Source organism: Aspergillus pseudonomiae (assembly GCF_009193645.1).
Source record: "Aspergillus pseudonomiae strain CBS 119388 unplaced genomic scaffold BDV37scaffold_8, whole genome shotgun sequence".
In the NCBI taxonomy this organism is placed as follows: Eukaryota; Fungi; Ascomycota; class Eurotiomycetes; order Eurotiales; family Aspergillaceae; genus Aspergillus; species Aspergillus pseudonomiae.
The window spans coordinates 487,055-507,946 of NW_022476000.1; the positions used below are offsets into that span (position 1 = coordinate 487,055).

Here is a 20,892-nt window from a genome sequence, read left to right on the forward strand (position 1 = left end):
TTAGCATTAGGTGTGCACAATCACCCCTCAAGTTCGCACAGCTCGCAAGATGAATTTGCGGCTACACTCGTCCCTAGTCCTGTCCAATAGACATACGAGATTTTGGTAGTAGCCATTGTTGCCGGCTCTATCCTAGCCAAGGCGAACACTTACGATCTGTGCCTGTTCAAAGAGACGCAATGTAGGGAGACTTAGGTCTTGAATGCACCGACATCGAAGAGTCGAGTTTCTGGTTAACCATGGCAAAGTCTCTCCGCTGGGTTAAGTTAGTATACTGTCCTTGTTGTGTATATTATTGCAGTTTCGATCCATATATGCTCTCGATGAGGTGGAGCAGTGTTAGTACTAATTCTATGCAGGATTTCAAGGCTTACAATGTAGCCTTTATTGGTATGATGATTGAGTAACTAATTTCTCCTTGTAAATAGCCAATATAAGCCTGAAATGCTTGTACGTCCATCGAGACGTTGACAATAACACGCGCTCACGTGATCCATTTTATCTCCGCCGAAAGCTTGCCCCGGTACGTCAATCAGATACTTCCGCGGCGGTTCGAAGTAAAAGTCCACCATTTCCGTGTTCCTTCCCTCGCCGACGAGTGTACTATGATCGCGGCGACCTATATAACCTAATCAAATTTCATTTGTTTCTATTGTCGATTTCCCGCTGATTCCAGATCAAATCACCATGCCACCTCCGCTACCTTCCCAACACCGCGGTATGACCGCAAACCCCCTCAAACCTAGCCGGTACCGACCTGGAAAACCGATTGCCGAAGAGCCCTCGTCATCTGAGGAAGAGGAAGAGGAAGATGAAGAAGAACAGATCAAGGAGCAGGAGCGACGCAGGTTGGAACAACAGCGCAGGCAGCGGGCGCAGGCGCCGAAGGCGACTTCTTTCCCCGGTGGGAGCATTACTAAGGGAGTGAAGAATGTGCAAATAGAAGAGGATGAGGACGAGGAGGGCTTCGTTACTGAGGAAGAGGAGGAAGAGTCGAAACCTGCCCCTCGTGTTGCTGGCGACAAAGGAGGTGCGGCGGCCGCAGCTCCTGTTCAGGCAGCCAGTGGACCGGTGAGCAAAGAGGAAAGTGAGGAGGAAGAGGAAGAGGAGGAGAGCTCTGAGGAAGAGAGTAGTTCGGAGGAGGAGACGCCGAGGAGGGTTCTTCTACGACCTACATTTATCAAAAAGGACAAGCGCAACAATGCAGCAAATCAGACACAGAATGGGCAGGGAGCAGCACCTAAAACAACCGCTGCGGATTCAGCGGCGGAGGCAGAGGCCCGCAGAGCGCAACGACAAGAAAAGGCCGATATGTTGGTGCGCGAGCAATTGGAGAAGGACGCAATCGCCCGGAGCGCTGCAAACAAGCAATGGGATGACGATGAATTAGAGGCAGTTGAGGAAAGTGGTCTTGACGATAAGGATGGAGTAGACCCCGAAGCTGAATATGCCGCCTGGAAACTCCGCGAACTCAAGCGCGTCAAGCGAGAGCGTGAGGCAATCGAAGCCGCCGAGAAGGAGCGCGAAGAGGTTGAGCGTCGTCGGAACTTGACAGCGGAGGAGCGTGAACGCGAAGACCGCGAATTTATTGCCAAGCAGCAAGAAGAGAAGGAAGCTACTCGAGGACAGGGAGGATTTATGCAGCGCTACTTTCACAAGGGCGCCTTCTTCCGGGACGACCTGGAGAAGGAAGGATTGGACCGGAGAGAACTCATGGGTGCCAGATTTGTGGACGATGTATCACGCGAAACTCTGCCTGAGTACATGCAGATTCGAGATATGACAAAACTTGGAAAGAAGGGTCGGACACGATACAGGGATCTGAGAACGGAAGACACAGGACGCTTCGGTGATGGCTTTGAAAATAGACGTCGTCGCGACGCTCCGGTCGGCGTCAGAGATGAACGATTCCTGCCAGATCGGCCAGATGACCGACCTAAGGGGCCTACGGGAGCCAATGCTGGTCCGGTGCGGGAGAGACGGAGGTCGAGATCTAGATCACACTCACCAAGACGGGACCAACGACCTGACAGAAGGGAGCGTCGTGAGAGTCCCAGCCGGGACCGTTCGAGAGATCGGCACGGCCCTGACTCAGGCAATCGCAGGAAACGGAGCCCTTCTCCGTATGACGATCGCGAAAAGCGCAGACGGATGAGAAGTGTTTCGTAAAGAAGCAACAGAAAAGTGCAAATAGAATCATTTTATTCCTATTGGCGTTGTGGGTATCTTGAAAGCATGGGCGGGTTAGGGTTATGACGCTTTGCATTGAGAAACCAATGTTTTTTTTTGCCTTTCCTCCTGTATTTAATGAGGCCTCATCAGAGGTGACATAAATTATACCGGGTTGCCTTCTGGTCGCAACTTGGACAAATGATCAATTGGACATCTGCTTAGGCACATATGTGTAGCACGATGTCACCAGCTTGCTCAAAAATCTTCCCTCTGTATAAACATAAACGCCGTAGCCGTAGTTGACCGCATTGGGTATGTCCTCGTCCCGTTCCAAACATCGAATAGTAGTCCCTAACACCAAGCATGGTCGACGGATTGATAACCTTACCACCCTCTATCATAGCCGACGTCCAAATTGATCACAGTAGCCAGCCAGAAGTAGCAATTAGTCAAAGGATCACTGTCTTAATACGGGTCGTGTGTTGCGGCGAGTTTATTTGATGCCCGCCCTCTCCAATACCTTCTCCCTCTCCATGACGCTCTCCCCAAAGCGTACTAAGAAGATCGTTCGACCAGGCCACATCTCCGTTGGTTGATTGTGAGCCGTAACCTTGGCCTCGAAGCCACAGCCGTCACAGACGCCTTCAATGACTCCCGCCACGAAGGCCGCACAATTAAGCATGCTCATTTCCTTGGGTACACTGATGTATGTGTTTACAAGCGGGTCATTATCCGTAATCATATATTCGTTGGGTGTGTCGGGGGACACGGAGTGCTCGAGAGCATCTGCCGGGCGATTGAAAAGGAGTCGCCAGAGGGGGCCGTGGATGAGATGGAGCAGGGGCAGGATACGGAGGGGTCGGTTAGGTGGAGCAGCAGAAGTCGACGAGCTAGATAAAGATGATGAGGTTGAGCTAGACATCGTCCGGTAGTAGAGTAGATCAAGAAGACGGAGCCCCAGGGGGTATCCTTGTTCGTTTAATCTGGCGCTTGTTCAGTACAGGTGACGGGCCTCAACGCAGCATTTCCATGGAACCCACCGTTTCTCCAGATCCTGAATGCCCGTTACCCTCCTCTGGGCATATGTGACCATCTCCGCGAAGAGAAAGGCGAAACTTGCCCGGCTGAGCTCCGCAGTTCGACTGCGATTCAGATGTCTGTCATAGATGGTCTTCCGGTTCGACGGGACGCGCAACCCGGTGTTCGCGATGTGCTGGATCTGCTGCGGTGGCTGCTGCTTGTCGCTGGCGTTTGCCTGGTTTGGGGCGCTGTTACTGACAGACATCATCGCAGAATGTCGGGTGGGTTGTGCCATGTTGGAATGACTTCGTAGGTGTTTGATAGATTGCAGTAGTAAGTGACGGAGGTTAGATCAAGTTATGGATATTGCTTCATGGTGATGGACTTTAACTTGTCGATGAAAGAGAGTATCAACCGATTCCAATTCCACAGGGACCCGCGGGGACCAAAAGAGAACCGCCTATGCACTGGAATAGCTGGTCCATATACACTCGTCGGTCGATTGTTGTTCCTCCGTATCGGGCGGTTTGGGGTTCTTACGGCGGGCCACAGAGACACGCAACGCAGTTTCAAGGACCAGACGAATCTCGCAAGATATCGTGGACTACGAACCCTGCAGTAGCAGAACCCTCTACGACTACAAAAAAGGACGTCTACACGGGGTATGCAAAAAATGTTTCATAAAGCAAATCAAATTCTTCATATAGTCTAGATAGATATTGTCCGCACGAAGTTTCTGTAACGTCGGAAACAATCAAGTCCTTCACTCAAAGGCCTTCTGATAAGACCCTTCCAGTTAATTATGGAAGGGGTTGTCATATCAATTGATCAAGCTACCTGTACTAAGCATATGTCGTTAGCGTCTATCTCGCAACACAATCTTGCTCAAGCATATCATATCAATGGCCAAAAATGTCAGACATCCAAGGAAGTATTGCGCACAGAGCACGTCTGAAATAGGTTCATAGCGACGGCTAGCGTGGAAACTGCGAATGTGGGAAAAATTTTCATCATAAGAGCCCAAAGGCCTTTGGTCGATTGAAGATACGCAAGAGGAAAAAAATTGATCGAACTCACCTAGTTAGTGCGAACAATTTGAGGTGCATGGAGATTGTTGAATAGCATGACAGCGCTATAAATTATAGCCAGTCAAAGTTGGACTGAAAGTCACATTAGACTCCAGTTAAGAACCAGTGTGGTGGTTGTCGTGAAGTTGAGAGTATGAAGGAAAAAAATTTCGGAAGGAGAGGGCTATTTATAGTCGGCCTCAGGCTGCCCGGGAAACCTGCCGACCCATACGAAGCTTCTAGAGAATAGGAAAAATTGATACTCACCTCCACAGCATGCGAAATCGAATGTTCCATTGGTTTTCGATTATTCATAGAATTCGTCGAAGTTCAAATCTAGGACATTATACCTATATCTATTTTCAAAAGAGGTACTGCACGTTTTCATATGCTTCACCACAAGAACGTACATACATTAAGATCCCAAGCCATAGACTATATGCATACTCCCCTTAAAACGGACACCACAAACAGAAACCCTATCAGAATAATCATCATTATTTATTTTCCATGCAAAAGATACGAAACGAAACTCTTCATCATGACTTGAGAGCCTTTTGCTTTTGCCTTGAATTCCAGTTTAATGTCTTTGAAATACTGTGGACCCAGTCATTGTTGCGCCGGTCTTGCGGTAACACATTTGCGAACGGGTACCGTGAGGCAGAAACAGTCACGTAGTCACCTGGGTGCAATTCAACTCTGTCGTCGATGTTAATTCTGCTTCTCGCATTATGGAATGGCTCAGGGTGCACTCACCTTTCTCGACCATCGAAACTTGCCCACGAGGTGGTGCGTGCATCATAGGGTACGCCCATTCTTAGAACGATGGTGTCTGGCAGTATGATCGGTCGGAAAGACAGTGTATGTGCGCAGATCGCCGTGACCAGGATAACGGGGTTGTCAGGGTGGCATAAAGATCCTCCAGCGGCTAGGTTGTAAGCCGTTGAGCCTGTGGGTGTAGCAATACAGATACCGTCTGCAAGCAGAGTGGTGAAATGCTCATCGTCGCCGAACAACTCAATGGAGGACATTGCTGAGCAGTTGTTAGCAGGATGTTAAGAAAGAATGTAGCAAGAGTCTGTAAACATACTGGGATTCGGCCCCCGGTCGAGAACGACATCATTCAGAATTTGAACAACCTTTTCCGGCTTGTGTGTTAACGTGCCTTCAACTTCTTCGCCAATCAGCTCTTCTACCAGATCTCGTTTCTTCGAATGCGCTAATGGCCCATCTTCCCGCCTATTACTCCTCATGATTGTGCATTCAAACCGTAACCTCAAGCTAACGACAACACCGTCTTTGAAAGCGGACCCGAGCGTCTTCTGGTAGTCATTAAAATCGAACTTGGTTAGGAATCCCAAGGATCCCAATGAGAAAGAGAGGACGGGCGGTACTACTTGCTGGAAGAGCCAGCTCGTATAAAGAACCGTCCCATCACCACCCAGTGTAATGACGAAGTCAAAAAGATAGGCATTCTCGTAGACAAACTTAACATCCCAGAACTTGAGCCGATCAGCTGCAGAAGGTTCATCCTCCAACAATTGAGAAGCACCGAAATCCGCAGCCGCCTCCAGTCGTCTCTCCACGTAGACATTATACTCCGTATCACGGTCTTTAGATAATAACCATTGCGTGACCTTTCTCGTAAAAGCAATCACGCTATCATCGCCCGCTTTAGTCACCACAAAGACATTTTTGACAGAAAGCTTGAGCTTGATGCTATCCAGCTTTTTCGACAGTTTTCGCACATTCCATGCCATATCAGACAACTGCTTTTTCGTCAGCTGCCGGGACTCCACGATGGTCTCGGATTGCCTTGGCGTCCAGTCGTTCATATCGGTGACGGTGACGCCATCGATATCTACGGCGGTATCGTCGAAGCCAGTTGCGTCGTCCAGCAAACCAGGCGCCATTCGTGCATCCCTCGCCTGGCCCGGGGGACAAACCCATTCACCTGCGATCAGGGAATGCACGAAGCAGGCGGTCTTATCGTCTGCGCGGTCCAGGCGAGGCTTACCAGGCTCATTCGCCATGACTAGGGACGATTTGCGGCGGTGACTGCAACCGGGGGTAAGCACAACCTAGTGAAAGAACATCGCGATGTTAATAGCGCAACAGGGAACCAAAGTGCCGTCAAAGATACCTCTAATTTGTCGGAGTCCGTATCTCCGCGTGCCCCTCCATGGCCCTTTGAGACAGGTTAGCTACAGGTCCGATATAATCTGCAGCTCGACAGCCGTACAGCATAATCCCAAAACCGGCTTTGGTCCATGATTCAACAGTCAAACTCAAGTTTTAAATTGTCGGTTGATATGTTGGGGAGCTATCACTGAGGTTTCAACGAGGTCGCAGCTCGAGCGGCGTTTAGAGGTTCACGCCGCATTGAGTAGGTTGCGGCTATGACGTAGCTCCGCAGCATCAACAGCTAACATGCTTATCAGGGAGTATCTCGAGTACGTCAGGCTCCACTGTAGATCATGGTATTTGATGGTAGCTAGCTGCAAGCAGACCTACTGAGAAAGACTTATCAATCAAATGTACATTAATTTTGAGGTGTAACAATTGAGTCGTAGTCATATCCCCAGCTAGACTATACCCAACGGTCGACTATCCCATGTATCTACAACCTCCCATCCCATGTCCTTCAAGCTATCCAAATCATGACTTGTCCCTGTGTGTAAGCTTTGGGGTGCATTCACATCCTTTCCAGATCGCTCTCGACCCCCAGGACTACCAGACAAGTCGATATCCGCATCCTGTATCCTCTCCTTGAGCATGTCCGTCCAGTGATTCGAGTTCTGCTCACATGCAGAGAGAGCATAGGCAAACGAGAGTAAACGCCTCTTCGACTCCCACTGCGACGAGCATAGAATATGGTCCAGCCACATGAAAACTCCTTCACAATGAGCATCCTCCTTCGTAGCCGATCTAGCAAACGCCAGCACATCGACCAGGGCCTCCACGAGCGCCGTCAAGAAAGCAGGACATCCCTCAACGATGACCTGCAAGAAATAATCCCACCTGGAAAACTCATCATCCAAAGATGTTCCAAGCCTAGTAAAAGAAGAACAGTCAGCACACAAACCCCAACATAAATTCCTTGAAGAAAGAAATTCACATACTTCCTCCCTCTAGAAACCAAAACCTCGTCCTCCACCAAAACCCCCGAAACAGCAGCAGCTCCGTTCGCAGAGCTCTTACACACCGAGACCAACTGCGTCGCAACACCAGACAAAACTTGAACTCTCCTCTTCTTCCGCGGCGGTTCTGACGCACCCGTCTCACCCGTCACTTGTGCCAGACAAGCCCTGACAGCAGTTTTAACAGGCTCGATGTCATCGTCGACGCCGTCTGGTGCAAAGCCGGCGTTCAGATCAATCTTGGCCCAGTAGTAATCCCAGAGCCATTCGAGAGACCGTTGGGCAGCATTCCGGAGGACCGTCAACGACGGCAGTTCACGATGAGTTGCTTCATGTCGCAACTCAACGAATGAGGCAGGCAAGCCTAGGTCAATAGCACGTTGGAACATAGTCTTGCGTTGGCCATGGAGTTTGGAGTCTACGAGACCCGTTACGAATCTATATTCAATTAGAACCTCAACCCCCTTTACATCCTCAAAAATTACTTTGAGGAATAGGAAAATTTTCTCGGGGAAAAAGGAAGAACCCACCGACAAAACGCGGCCGAATACGTCGCCCGTATCGAGAATATCGAGTTTTTCTTCGCATCGTCATGCAAAATAGCATCCGTTAGCAAAGCCGTAGCCTCCACAGGATGGGGCAAATTGCCCCTCAACTTCCAAGCCGCAACCTTTGTACACGAGTTAGTACCTCATCATTTTAATCGTATCGGATTGTACCATATATATACCGTAGCGCAGGCTCTAGACCGCATGTCCGGGCCATCGAACATCGGCGGAGGGTAGAAGTGATCCCGCACCGATTGTAATTCCGACTGTTCTTTCCATGGTGTGAATATTATTTTTGACATTTTTAGGGTTAATATTATCGGCCTCTATTAGATGAGGCTGGTTTTGTATTTAAATTTGGGGTCTTGGGATATTATGAGCATGGGTATTTGGACTTTTTGTGGTCGGAGTTTCTGGTTTTTCCGGTCCGGAGTTCTGCCTGAGTGCCCTAATCTATTGTCTACTTTACGTTGAATACTGTGGACTGAGTGAAGAGAGGATGTTAATGTGACGCTCATTTGCTGCGACACTAAGTTGATGATGTCTAATACATGTGTTTCGATGATAGTTAATCAAGCCCGCACCCGCTGGGTATCCTTTCGTACATGGAAATCGCCACAAAGCCAAAACGCCACGCTATGCAATAAGTTATAGAAAAGATTTATACAGTGAAAAAAAAAAAAAAGTTCAACAAATGTCATCAGGACGGTTAGATCCATCCGTATCCATAATTCATGCAAGACTGACTTCCTAGATTGAAGAGCTGCTGGGGGGCAGACACGGTCTGCTGTTCGATGTCGTCATCGTCAAAGAAGAATGACTTGTGCATCATGTTGGCCGTTGGGTTGGCCGGCTGTTTCTGGATTGAAGCAGAGCTGGAGGCGCTGGCTTGTTCCGTGGTCTCTTGGTTGTCTTCTTCACTCTCGGCATCTTTGCTGTCATCCGCTTCATCGTCTGACGAGGGGGTGAAGGTCTCCTCCAGCTTGAGACCCTTGCCAGACACCTCGTGGAATGAGGTATCCAGGAAAGGGTCAGGGTGACTGTAAAGGCCCATTCCAACTAGTTCATCGCCCGCTTGCTCATCGGAGGTCGAGCCGTGCAGTGACTTGGAGGTACTGTCTGGATGCTGAATGGGAAGGAAGTCGGGGGTGGATGGTCCAGTCAAATAGCCCGACGACGGTGCACTTGCATATCCCGAGGCATCAACGTCTGCCGATGGGATACTATTGTTCATAGACATCATGTCGAAGGGCCAGCTATCGGACATTGGTTGAGCCATGGTGGTCATGTTGGGTGCATTGCTATCCCACGTGACCGGGCCGATCTGGGAGCCGCTCATGTCGAGGAAAGACGACTGTTGCATCGAGGCTGGGTCCGGCATGGCGGTGAAGGCGAAAGCTTCCGTGGGAGCCGAAAACTCCGGTGAAGCATAGATACTTCCGTCTGCGAGTGTTGTCGGGGCTGGGCCCATGGGCTGAGTAGACGGAGCCATGACCGCAAGGTTCTCTGCGGCTGTTGTTTGAAAGTATGGCGGGGATGTATAGGCAGCAGTTTCTAGTGATGCTGGATGCCAGCTGATTGGGCGAGTTGCTGTTGCTCGCCTCCTTCTCAGTGCGGAAGCCAGGACAGCAGGGTTGACCTGAGTCTGATACGGCTGGGCTTGGACTGGTTGATAGATTGGCGACCCATGTGATACCGCTGCCCTCCACCTGCCAGCAGAGGAGGGACTGTTGCCTGCACTCCGAGGCTTCATCACTCGACCCGTATGCCTCGGTCTGGGAAATGCATACATCATGTCATGGAAGCCGGACGATGGTACACATGGTTGATCTGCCGGGATCCAGTGCGAGCCTGGTTGAGAAACTTGGGGCTGGATGTAATTGGCCATTGAAAAGAAGTAGAAGATGGATAGTCACAGTGTGTTGGAAGAACAGGAAGGCTAATGGAGAGATAATCAGTGTTGGGTGTGAGGGTTGAGATGGTCGATGTGAACATACATATTTGTATGAAGTGGAAGGATGAGAGGGAGACCGGTGATGGAAAGGGTTGGTAGGCTTATATGTATGGAGTATCAAGTGCGGATAAGCCCCATGGGTGACTGCAGGACTGCAATATGCAAAGGATCAAAGGATCTGTAATAAAGATCGGGACTTTTCCATTCAAGATGACACAGGGGTGTGAGGGTCACAAGGCTTTGAGGTAAGGTACGGGGAAGTCAATCCATAGGATCCATGGAGGGAAGGATGAATGTATGTATGTATATGTATGGGAACTAAAGGGCAGGTAGTAGTTCAAGTAACTTCTTACCCAAATAGTTCAAACACTTAATTATCCCTCGGTCAGGAAGATGGAAATTAAAAACGGAAATTCGAAAAAAGAAAAAGAAAAATAATAAAATCGAATAATAAAAGAAAAAGGCAAAAAGGAAATCAGTAATACAAGTGGAACGCATTGCTTGATCTACCATCCGCCCCAGTTCCACGATCCCATTACTGAAAAGGATGATAGTGGACGCATGTTGGGAATTTGGCATGACACCCGACAACGTTGACACCCATCCAAAGGGGTTTAGCCAGTGGGTATTCCAGACAGGATGGAAGGCAAGGAAGAGAAGTGATGATTCAGATGTGCCCATGCCACACGGTTGTTTGCTCCACTTTGACTCGGTGGTGGCTGTAGGGAATTTAATTTGGATGGATTTTTTTTTTTTTTTTTTTTTTTTTTTTTTTTTTTTTTTTTTTTTTTTTTTTTTTTTTTTTTTTTTTTTTTTTTTTTTTTTTTTTTTTAATTTAAAATCTTTCGGTTTGTACCCTCACATGGTCATCGTTTGGAAAGATGGGGACCTGGAACGACAATCCGTCTGTGACCCAGACACTTTGGACTCCTCGGGATCCATGGTATTGGGTTATTGGGAGTGAACGAATGGTGGTCGTGGTGGGGAACCAAGAGTATTGAATAATGTTGACGGTGGATGATCAGACCCATTATGGGCGATAAAATGAATGAGTTTTAGTTTGGTTTGGGTTTTAGTTTGCAAGGTGACTCCAAAAGGGAATCGTCTACAATGCAAAGTGATTGGCGGGCCAGGCAGGGAACTGGAGCTCGGCAGGGAAAACGAAGGAACCAGAAAAAAGGACAACTAGAAGCAGTGGTCTGGGACATGCCGAATCTAACCCAAACTTCAGTAGGGCCCGTGTACACAGTACAGTACAGTGAGTGAGAGAGAGAGAGCTCCATACCTGACTAAGTCTGGGGCTAAAAACGGGGAGATTACGTATGGTATCCGTACAATACTACTCCTTGACCCTATTTAGTATTAACCCTTTGCCTCCTCCCCCCGTACCGAGTATTGTGTGCTCACCTACTAACTCCGTACTGACACTACTGTATGAATGCACGCACCGACAAAGACTATACTATACTAAGGTATGTACCCTTGTAAACTCCTCCTCCGGGCCTGATTTCTTGGTCTCCTCTCCGTCATCAGTTACATTGGCAAACCTTCTTTCAAATCCTACTCAGGACTAGTCCCATTTCATTAGGATACTTTCGGTGGTCGACTCATTCATAGTATGAGCGCAGCCAGGACCAGACCGAGACCAACTGACCAGATCATCGTTTTTGACTAATAAATAATTCATCTATTGACGACCTAACCGGTGATGAGCATACCAAGTGGACATACCTCCGGACCTCACCTACCCTTACTCAAGAACTGAAGAGAAGAGAGGGGCCAGGACAATAACAGAATGCGGTGTATTACGGAGTACGATAGAACCCGTATTGGACATGGTTTTGATGGCACATACATACATACATACACTTTCTGACCCACGATCCGACCCGATCGTCAAGAAAAGCCCCTGCGATTGCACTCCGTTGCCCATTTTTGACCCCCTCTTCCCTAGGCTTTTTACTCCTCAGCGTTCCTCCCTTCGAGTCGACCCGTTGATTGTCCCCACAAGTTCACCGTTTCCAACGCGTCACAAGTTACAACGCTGTTACGCAAGGGTTACAATAATGTGGACTTGTTCCAGAGCCCTTGTCCGTCCTTTCGCATCCTTTCAGCCCTGACCTGTTTTTTTTTTTTACCCTTAAGGTTTCAGAGACGGGGAAAGTTGCTTCGGTACAGCAAGGTAGTGTCTTACTCCTCGATATTGCGAGTCCATACATCCATTCTCGTGTCCTTTGACATGATTTGACAAGGAGAGAGATCACAACGGACGCGACCATCTTCCGTTTCTCTCGTTTCCCTCGTCATAGATCGATCCTTCGGTCTTGCCGGGCGCTTATCCCGCCATCCTTTATTCTTAGGTACAGTACCACCCTACTTGTTCCTATCCAACCGCTTCAATAATGGGTAATTAATCTCCCCTTTCATACCCTCTTGGTCATGAGGCGACTATGACTCAGCTGGGACCATCAATTAAAACCAGACAAGGGAATCTAGCACCTTTTGAGCCGCTGATGGTGAATTTATATATTTCTATATATTATGAAATAGGACAGGGAAGAAATAGTATGAGTATCATTCATTTCTAATTACTTACTACGACTGGTTGTACTCCGTATGCATGCATATCATTCGGAACGCCTCAGTTGCCTCAAGATTACCGGTTCCAGTAACGACACCTGACCGACTGGGTTTGCCCTGATAACGACGACGAGAATGAAGTTAATAATGCCTCAAATCTAGCCCTCGCTGCCTTCTGAATGTGCAGGGTGGAGCACATGTTTCATAGCCATCGACCGCGTACATACATTTCTCGCAAAGTTGGGTACATCGCCACTCCATAAACCCTAGTACTCCGTACCATCGTCGGTGTGGACAGAAAGTGGGCGGGAACAGAAAATCAACGGGAAGCTCGGCTAAGGGAAGTGAGATGACAACATCCAAGTCAAGGCAACACAAAATCTGCTCAGAAAACTCGAGACCGCCCGGAGTGGGGGGGAGGAAAGCTAAGGCACAGGATCTGTATCAGACCTGTGGCAGGCCAATGGCCGGCGCCTTCGGTACGGGGTAATTGGCACCAATAATGTATTATGACAAGTCTAACTGCACCACACACCGGGACCGATAGACAATGGAGTGGACTGTGCAGCTGAAGTTCTGTACGTAGGCGGGTATGTACTTCGTATGGAGTCTCCATCCGCCGAGCCCAACACCAAGGGACGGAGGATTCCTTGTCAGTTACTGGTGACCATTTCCAGAACCAGGGGCCCTCTCTTCGTCCCGTACCAAGTCACTAGTGCAGTGGCTTCCAGGTAAGCTGACGCTGGAGATATTGAATCACTCTACAGGATACATACCTAGGTAACCCCCCTCTGTGCTTTAGGGTACTTGGCGAACTACGCTTCTACCACCTGGAAGAATCGACTAGACGTCATCGTTAGGAGAAGCCTGAACCAAAGTGGACGGAAAAGGAGACGGTCAATAGTCGCTTGTTCCTGGTCGCGCTCTGAACTGAAAGGATCGACTCGGTACCTGTACTATGCTGAAGCCCCGGCCCCAGTTAGTCAGCGACTAGACATGGTCTCCTTCTCCCTTGCCCGAAGCAGCAACTCCCCGGGTATTCAGAGATAGAACAACTTAGCTTACTTCCCCGAACCCATCAGGTCGGGGAGGATCATGCGTTTGGAAACACGTTTTGGTTGAAATCTTTCCTAATTCAATCATTTTGGTCTTGAAATTTATCTTGATTATCGTCCTCTTCATACTAATACATAGTAATATATTTCTTTCTGGTTTGATTTCCCATCTGTGCAACTGACAACGACTGTGCCACACCAACACACGGGGAATTGCAGATTCATCGACATCATCGACAACGACTAATCGGACAATTGAGATCATCATCTACCCGCCCTACAAATCAGAGGCCGGAGATTACAGGAGGAAGACCACCGGGACACATGTGTAGACCCACTTGACCGCAGGGGCTAGAAAAACAGAGAAAAAGAGAAGAACAAAAATTCCAGAAGGTCAGGGGTCAAAATCTCCTCTGATGGGCCTAACACCAGGCCGAAAAAAAAAAAAAAAAAAAATATCATTCATGAAAAATGAAAAAGAGAGGAGGGCCCCACTTTTTCAGTTTTCCTTTTTTACATTTTTTCCTTCTTTTCCTCTCGCACTTGTGTTCCCTCCTATCTCCGTATCGACGGGAGCGAAGTTTAAGCGCGAACAGGGATTTCGACCAGGCAAGAGGCTAACTTACTACACCCTAGTAATCCAAGGAGCTTGCGAGAAAAGAGAAGAAGTAGATTTGAGACCTCGCGGACGGATCCTTTTTCAGCCATGGAAAGCCAACTTACATTGGTCCGACTACCGTCATTATTATTATTCCTACTCTTCCTCCACCTCTTGTCTCTACCCAGTCTGATGGAACCCTCTTTTTCCCTTTTTCTTGCTGACACGACTCCGTCCCCCCCCCCGTCTGCCGATCTCTTTCCAACAAAGAATATCCCATTCCGTTTGCATACGAGGTACGTCCTCCTTCTCGTGAATATGATGTTCCCTTGAGCGGCGACCGGTTTGACTCGCCATGGTGTATGGATTATCATCACAATAATTACAAAACAAAAAAAGCAAGCATAATTTTAAAAATCAAACATCTATCGAGAAATCTTAAATCCCCGCCGATAATCAAGATCAGTAAGCTCAAGCTCTCTTCCCATGGCACAACATGGCTCGCCACTTTTGGTCACCCTTGCTACTAGGTACTGACGCCGGTCGTACAAAGCCACGGCAAAGACCGAAAGGACGGGTTCATCCATGAAAGACATGGCGGCGATTGATATTGACCTCCTTGATGAGAATTTACATATCTAATCCCATGGTCTGACGGTGACAAAGAAAGGATGACTATATTAATAGTAGTAAGACAAGAATCAGCCATCCTTCATCACACCAACACATCAGCTAATAAAACCGAACCCGGATAATTAATAATACAACTAATAACCCTGCGGAGTATAAAGCATAAATTAAGTAGTATCTGCAATCGTCGTTAGAAATTGGATCTCTCCATCCACCTAAACTAATGTACCACGCTGAATCCAGCAACTTTGGGGGATGCGAAATGGCGGTCGCCGTCCGAGACAAGAAACTAGACAACGCTTGGGTTTCGGAGAAAGTTTTCAGCCCATGTAGGGATCTTCAGACGAGGTGGTCGCTTTCGTATTTTCTATAACTGCCAGTCTTATTGTTACTATTCGTATCTTGATCCGACCGACATTTAACTCTTCTCGATTGGAATGTGATTGGTGTTCAATTTTACTTTGACTGTCCCGTTCTTAATTTTGAACGGTGTCCGTGCTTGGCCACCTGTTGTTCTTTTTCTTTTTCTTTTTCTTTTTTTTCTTTTGTCTTTTCCTTTCCTCTTTTCGGTTTTCTTTTCTTTTTTTTGACTTTTTTCTTTTTTTCATCCCAAACCTAACCTTGGTTTAGGCCCAAGCGCCTCTAATTCCAAGCCCCCACCCGAACAATGGAACACATTGGCGCTAATTAATTTGGCTTGCCTTAGTGGCATGTCATCAGCCCCTACTTTGGAGGTCCCCGTGGTACTGGGCTACGTAGGGAACAATCTGAATCTGATATCGACGGTGCCACTCGGCACCGTCATTGGTGGCTGACTCTCTCCCCGGAGCACCTCTGATGCGGTGTTCGATTCTAGTCCACGAATCCCATGAAAACCGACCAGTTCTGGGCGTTTAAGCCGCATTCTGTAGGCATCCGGGGGGAGAGACCATAACAGCTCTCACACACAGCCACCTTCACAGCACCGGAAAAGCAAGCGAGATGATGGCAATCTCGAACAGGCTGCAGCCGAGCAGCGAACCCAGTTTATCGGCAACAAGTGGATGTGACACGGCAGACTTCTCCCGCCTAGCCCTTGTGATGATAGTTACCTGGGTTCACACAAGAAAAACGAATTAAATAAAATAAAATAAATAAATTAGCCCCTCATCACACCGCACTCATTCAATGTGGCCTATCTTTCCAAGCACTGCCGCGTGCCTTGGTCCCGGCGCCACAACGCCTGGCCCATATTAATCCAAGTCAACTGTACAGAGGCGAGCGTCGCATACGGAGGGGGGGGAAGTGGCTACTAACGTTACCGGAGTGGGTCGCAGGAAGATGCGGTGCGAGAGACCCGCGATGGCCGATGTCTCGCTTTGGGAACACTCCTTGGTAGTCTGGGCGACTGGATGACGATACTTCTGCTCCTCTCGACTCGGGCACTACTTTCGATACACCGAAAAAACAAGGCATCGAGCTGATGAACTGTAAAAACAAAAACAATAAAAAAAAAAAAAAAAAACCGCCTTCTTCGGTACGCATCTGCAGGTGGCCATGAGTCAAATGGCCTACATACATGCGCCCTACCTACATGCATGGAACCAGTGTTGGTGGGCTCCTTGCTCTGCCAATCAAGACGGGAGGAGGGATCAGGACTTGTGACCCCCTTAACGAAGTTACGTTGAAGGGCGAGAGCAGGATTTCTAATTATATTAAAATACTCAGGCTGCATGGTGCCAGCACCACATAACTCGGCGGCTGCTACCCTACCACGCTGCAGCATTCTGGGCGCTTGCATGGGATCCGATCTAGGGTACAGGGCAACGTAGGTACCATGGGTTGAGTCTCACAGAATGTGGCCAGTGCTTTGCTTCATTAGGTTCCAATGTGCTACAGTGGCAGCCCACCAGGTAGAATGCAGGCTTCGCACTTACCTGTCGATGCTGGGCTGGTCGACGGAACAGACGGTCTGGAACCCTACCTCTGTCCTGATTAGGTTATAATTCACCTTATGTAATGCGGTCTGGGAATCGAACAGGGGAACTAAAAATACCAGGATGGATTGAGTTAAAGTCAGGCCACAGGGTGTGACTCAGGTATGAGAATGACTGTATGCAGGATAATCCGCACATACCGACCAAAGATTGAGATGCAACCACATGACCTTTAGTGGCCTAACGGGATGGAGTCGCGCTGCTTTAGTAGGAGTGATAGTGCAGTGCACATCACTTATGTGTAATTTTTCCGCTCCTTTCTTGTCGTTTCGTTTCTTTTTCTTTTCTTACCCCCCTTCCGTTTTTACTTGATTTTGCTTTTTCCCACCAGCCTCTGTGATTGCGTCCGGTGCTTCATCTGATGGATACTTAATATACGTAGCGGACTCGCACAGATTCACAGCACCCCTCTCGAGACCAATACTATGGACGAACTCAGGTCTCTGCGGATGACCCTCCTCGCGACTTCGTCAAGGGATACGAAGTGCGTTCCACTTTCGTCCTCCCCCATAACCGTTCCAGCTTAGCCATGTCACCAATGCCGTGCCACATGCCCTTTGGATCTTCCTACAGATCCCCCTATCAACGCAAAGATCGACTGGGAATCCAATCCCAGGAGCGATGTGATACTGGGACACAAATGCACCTGCGACCCATCCCTGATGAGTGATAGTCGGGGTCCCCACTGATGTTTTCCCAAAACAGGCAATATCGTCAATTATTTATCGGTACCTAAGATCCTGAGCTGCAGTGTCAAGGTAGATCAAAGTGGAGCACGGGGCAGAATGTAGGTATTGCAGTCGCAAAAGTTTGTCTTGCAGTGGGGTTTTGGACTAGGCAATTTCTTTTTCTTTTTTTTTTTTTTTTCTCATCTTTTTTTCTTTTCCCTGTTTCCACACAACCTCCCCGAAGACCGACAGACGGACTCCTCACTGAGTTACCCGTAACCAGTACCGCAGCTTTAGTCAGATATCCCCAAGCCAAATATTCCCACACGTACAGCTCCACCAAGAAATCCCCCCAACAACCAATAACCCCAAATCGCCTGACCGTTAAGTGGATCCGACTTCGACTCTCCCACTAAAGGGGCCAAGATTCTAGGAGCATTAAGTTCACCAACCAACCCTGTGCCGGGTGTACCTTAGACCACTTGTACGCCATTTTCCTCGACGGGTAAAGAGCAAGCGATAGCTAGTCCCGCCTGGTCCCAAGCCTATCTCTTGTCCTTCGGAAGGTATAGACGGAGGTCAGTATCCTCCAAAGGAAATCCAACCCAAGGGGAGGATCCACCGCCATCGTTTCTACGGTGTATAGTTATCCTTCTCCGCCCACACCAATTTCACCCAACCTAGTCCAGATACGTCCAAGCACAGCAGGAAATTGGGCAAACCCTCATCGGCCGAGTAAAGATATCTTAGTCGACCACAGTTGAAAGTGTCGCACGCGCCTCTTGTGCTCCAGTCTCCGTCTCCATTTCCATTTCGATCTCCATCCGGTTTCTGCACCTTCGTCTGGACTACTGTTTTCTGTCTGGGATGGAGTACTTTCGCCTTGGCTACGGAGACCAAGATAGCAAAAAGCCACATGGCTGACCTGAGTCTAAATCTGGGTCCGGATAGCCGCTACTTCCGTTGGGGCTTGGGCCCGCTTGCTTTTTCTTTCTTGTGGTACTTTGCCTCTTTGATCTTTTATTTTGGTTACTTCTGATTTAATTTCGTAAATTCCCCGAGAGTACTCTAAGATCCCTAATTAAAGAAGGAGGGGTGGGGGGGGGGAACTGAAAACTGTGCATGGGCTTATGACTGTTGAAGTTTTCTAAGTTCGAATTCTATGGGGATCCTACTGAGCTAACTCACTACAGTATCTCACTAAGAATCAATGGAACAGGTCAGAAACGACCACGATGCAATCCCATTGAATCTGATGTTGAACCGACAGGGGTCCTGCTGTGAACTGTGGGCGTGCATGCTTACCTCGCAGGCCCTAGTTTCACCTTCTCCTTTCCTCGGCTGACATGAAATCAAATCAATGAATCAAAAGAAAAGAAACACTAGACTAGAAAGAAGGATCCTTACAAAATCCTCCGGAGATAGTTAGTCGACTAACGATCTAGTAAATAGGCAATTAACCCCAACTAGCCACAGGCCACAAGATTACCGTGACTTGAGGGGCAAAATAACAAATAACCATAACAATGCCAATGCCAAAATCAAACCCAAAATCGAATATATCCGTATTTCCCAGGCAAATAATAAAACGCCAGAGTTAAGCCGCGGACCCGTCGGATTACTTGGCTTCTTCTATTCGCGAGTGAGTAGTAGGGCTGTGGAGCCCGAATTTCCTCGGTGGCTGGCAAACTGGCACGTTGGCGATGATCGCTTCCATAACCTGGACTATCTCTCTATCGACTCCGTGGAACTCGCAAGAGGCTTCCAATCCGGCAAAAAACTAGTACGAAGTAGTTATGTAGTCTATGATTCATTAATGGGGATTATGAACGAACAAAAAGACCATGGGGATCGGGTTTATTGAACTTAAACTCTACTTCAATATCGTTAACTATGTACTTTTAACTTTTTCCTTTTACCTGGGGTGAATGGAATGAATGTTTAGTTCGCGCACTCGATTTAGATTCAAACTATCCAATTTTAATTCCAGTCTTGGGTCTTGGTTTGGGTTGGTTTTGATATAGTTACTTGGGGGGGCGGGGGGGGGTTCCAACGGAACTGGTGCTGATGACCGTTTTGTTTGCTTGTGCTGAGGGTGCTTTAGTTTCGGGTGGTCCCTGGGTCAAGACTTGTCATACGTGTCGTGTGTGGCAAAACTGCTACCTGGGTGGTATCAGGTATCTAACTAAGCTAGCTTAGCTAGCTGGTTTTAGCTGTTGCTGATCTGTGGTCGGAGACACCCGTGGATGCGGATGTTGTTGGTAGAAAGGTAGAAAGGTTGTAGGTAGGTGGTAGTAGGAGTAGTATGGGGGACAACGGATGGATTGTCCAGGCTCCAGATGACCGCGTAAGTTCCCCCCCCTGGTGTCCGTCCCCCATGTCATAGCCACATCGTGTCTAGGCATCAGGATTTAGCATTGTCTAGAACTTCTTTCTTTTTTTCTATTTTAATAATACAGGATAATAGATATCTATCCAGATGTGGGTATGGTTTTATTCAGACGGTTGTCACATGTATGCAGAGCGCCTAGCTGTTGTGTGCGGGGACACAAGTTGAATTGCATTCATACGTGTGTGATGTCGACTGCATGGAGGGGGGAAGCGAAATGAGATGAGGCAATCACTACTACTAGTAGTATTACTGGCATTGGCATGTATGCATATGATGGAGCATCCGATTTGTTGCTTTCTTGCAGCGTGAGATGGGGATGCGCGGGACGTGGTTGGTGTCTTTTTTGAGATCTGATACACGGGTCCACGGCGGTACGGTTTGTAGTTGGGCTTGGATGGGCTGGAGGTCAGGTAAGGTGTTGTTTCAGTCGTTTTGGCTGGGTTGTTGAACTTGTGATAGGACATGTGGGTTATATATTTTGGTGGTCCGAGGCAAAACCCCGCTCGACAGAGTAAGGGCTGGGAGCTGTACGTCGAGCGTTTGCGTGTAGATCTGTGAGGGCTATGCTATGGCTACCTCTACGAGTAGTGTATTCCATTGACGGATGCATGTCCAACCTATCACCTTATCTTCCGTGTCCTGATCTTGTTTTTTTCAGACGGAGTGCTATCTGGCAGCATCCGATTTGTGGTTGGCTTGCTTATTGAGTCCATGCGACTGGTAAAACTCCTGTAAGGCGTCGAATACGAGTTCGGTATCGCTATGGTTTATGCAGGATTCGAGACCGTCTACGATAACTCACTGAATCTGGATTTCGCGTTGGATCGATCCTTTGACTCGCTGTGAAATGTTTTAACAGCAGAGCATACTCAATGGCGCCTGGCGGGTTTCTCCTCCGTACATTAACGTTGGATCGGACCTGTAAGCAGCATGCTCTTCATAGCCTACTGCAGTTCAGCCATGGCTATCGGTGCAGTTGGTCTCGAAGGGCTTGGACCACTGCTGCGAGATACCCCATCTGCAGTGCCGTTCTCTCCATACTCGAGTATTGATGCGCGGACTCGCTCAGTCATTCATCTTGGGCGGAAGTAG

The 20,892-nt window shown here is 48.3% G+C and overlaps 5 protein-coding genes across 5 annotated transcripts; 1 reads left to right on the plus strand and 4 right to left on the minus strand.

Moving 5' to 3' along the window:
* Positions 1-449: 449 nt before the first annotated feature.
* On the plus strand, positions 450-2,417 carry BDV37DRAFT_208500 (microfibrillar-associated 1 family protein). The gene has a single exon (XM_032079958.1). The coding sequence runs from the start codon at positions 688-690 to the stop codon at positions 2,167-2,169; it is 1,482 nt and encodes a 493-aa protein (XP_031945399.1). The 5' UTR covers positions 450-687; the 3' UTR covers positions 2,170-2,417.
* BDV37DRAFT_208505 (trafficking protein particle complex subunit 5) lies at positions 2,418-3,663 on the minus strand. The gene is made up of 2 exons (XM_032079959.1): positions 3,213-3,663; positions 2,418-3,155 (listed from the first exon to the last, which is right to left on the minus strand). Exons 1-2 carry the CDS (start codon positions 3,485-3,487, stop codon positions 2,666-2,668), a joined length of 765 nt encoding a protein of 254 aa, XP_031945400.1. The 5' UTR covers positions 3,488-3,663; the 3' UTR covers positions 2,418-2,665.
* A 1,135-nt stretch (positions 3,664-4,798) lies between these two features.
* Positions 4,799-8,249, minus strand: BDV37DRAFT_268825 (putative NAD+ kinase; the record flags this gene model as incomplete). The annotated part of the gene is made up of 7 exons (XM_032084243.1): positions 4,799-4,958; positions 5,016-5,292; positions 5,350-6,213; positions 7,066-7,313; positions 7,382-7,837; positions 7,930-8,069; positions 8,130-8,249. The coding sequence occupies 7 exons, from the start codon at positions 8,247-8,249 to the stop codon at positions 4,799-4,801; spliced, it is 2,265 nt and encodes a 754-aa protein (XP_031945401.1).
* Positions 8,250-8,560: 311 nt separating this feature from the next.
* Positions 8,561-10,027, minus strand: BDV37DRAFT_208543 (uncharacterized protein). The gene has a single exon (XM_032079962.1). The coding sequence runs from the start codon at positions 9,833-9,835 to the stop codon at positions 8,657-8,659; it is 1,179 nt and encodes a 392-aa protein (XP_031945402.1). The 5' UTR covers positions 9,836-10,027; the 3' UTR covers positions 8,561-8,656.
* BDV37DRAFT_208542 (uncharacterized protein) lies at positions 10,028-10,651 on the minus strand. The gene has a single exon (XM_032079961.1). The coding sequence runs from the start codon at positions 10,580-10,582 to the stop codon at positions 10,220-10,222; it is 363 nt and encodes a 120-aa protein (XP_031945403.1). The 5' UTR covers positions 10,583-10,651; the 3' UTR covers positions 10,028-10,219.
* Between the last annotated feature and the right edge of the window lie 10,241 nt (positions 10,652-20,892).

What these genes read in the sequence shown, in the direction of transcription:
- BDV37DRAFT_208500 (XM_032079958.1), top strand. Translation starts at nt 688, where the DNA reads ATGCCACCTCCGCTACCTTCCCAACACCGCGGTATGACCGCAAACCCC.
- BDV37DRAFT_208505 (XM_032079959.1), bottom strand. Translation starts at nt 3,487, where the DNA reads ATGGCACAACCCACCCGACATTCTGCGATGATGTCTGTCAGTAACAGC. An exon ending in ATTCAGGATCTGGAGAAACG is followed by an intron (nt 3,156 to 3,212) that starts GTGGGTTCCATG and finishes AACAAGCGCCAG; the next exon opens with ATTAAACGAACAAGGATACC.
- BDV37DRAFT_208543 (XM_032079962.1), bottom strand. Translation starts at nt 9,835, where the DNA reads ATGGCCAATTACATCCAGCCCCAAGTTTCTCAACCAGGCTCGCACTGG.
- BDV37DRAFT_208542 (XM_032079961.1), bottom strand. Translation starts at nt 10,582, where the DNA reads ATGGGCACATCTGAATCATCACTTCTCTTCCTTGCCTTCCATCCTGTC.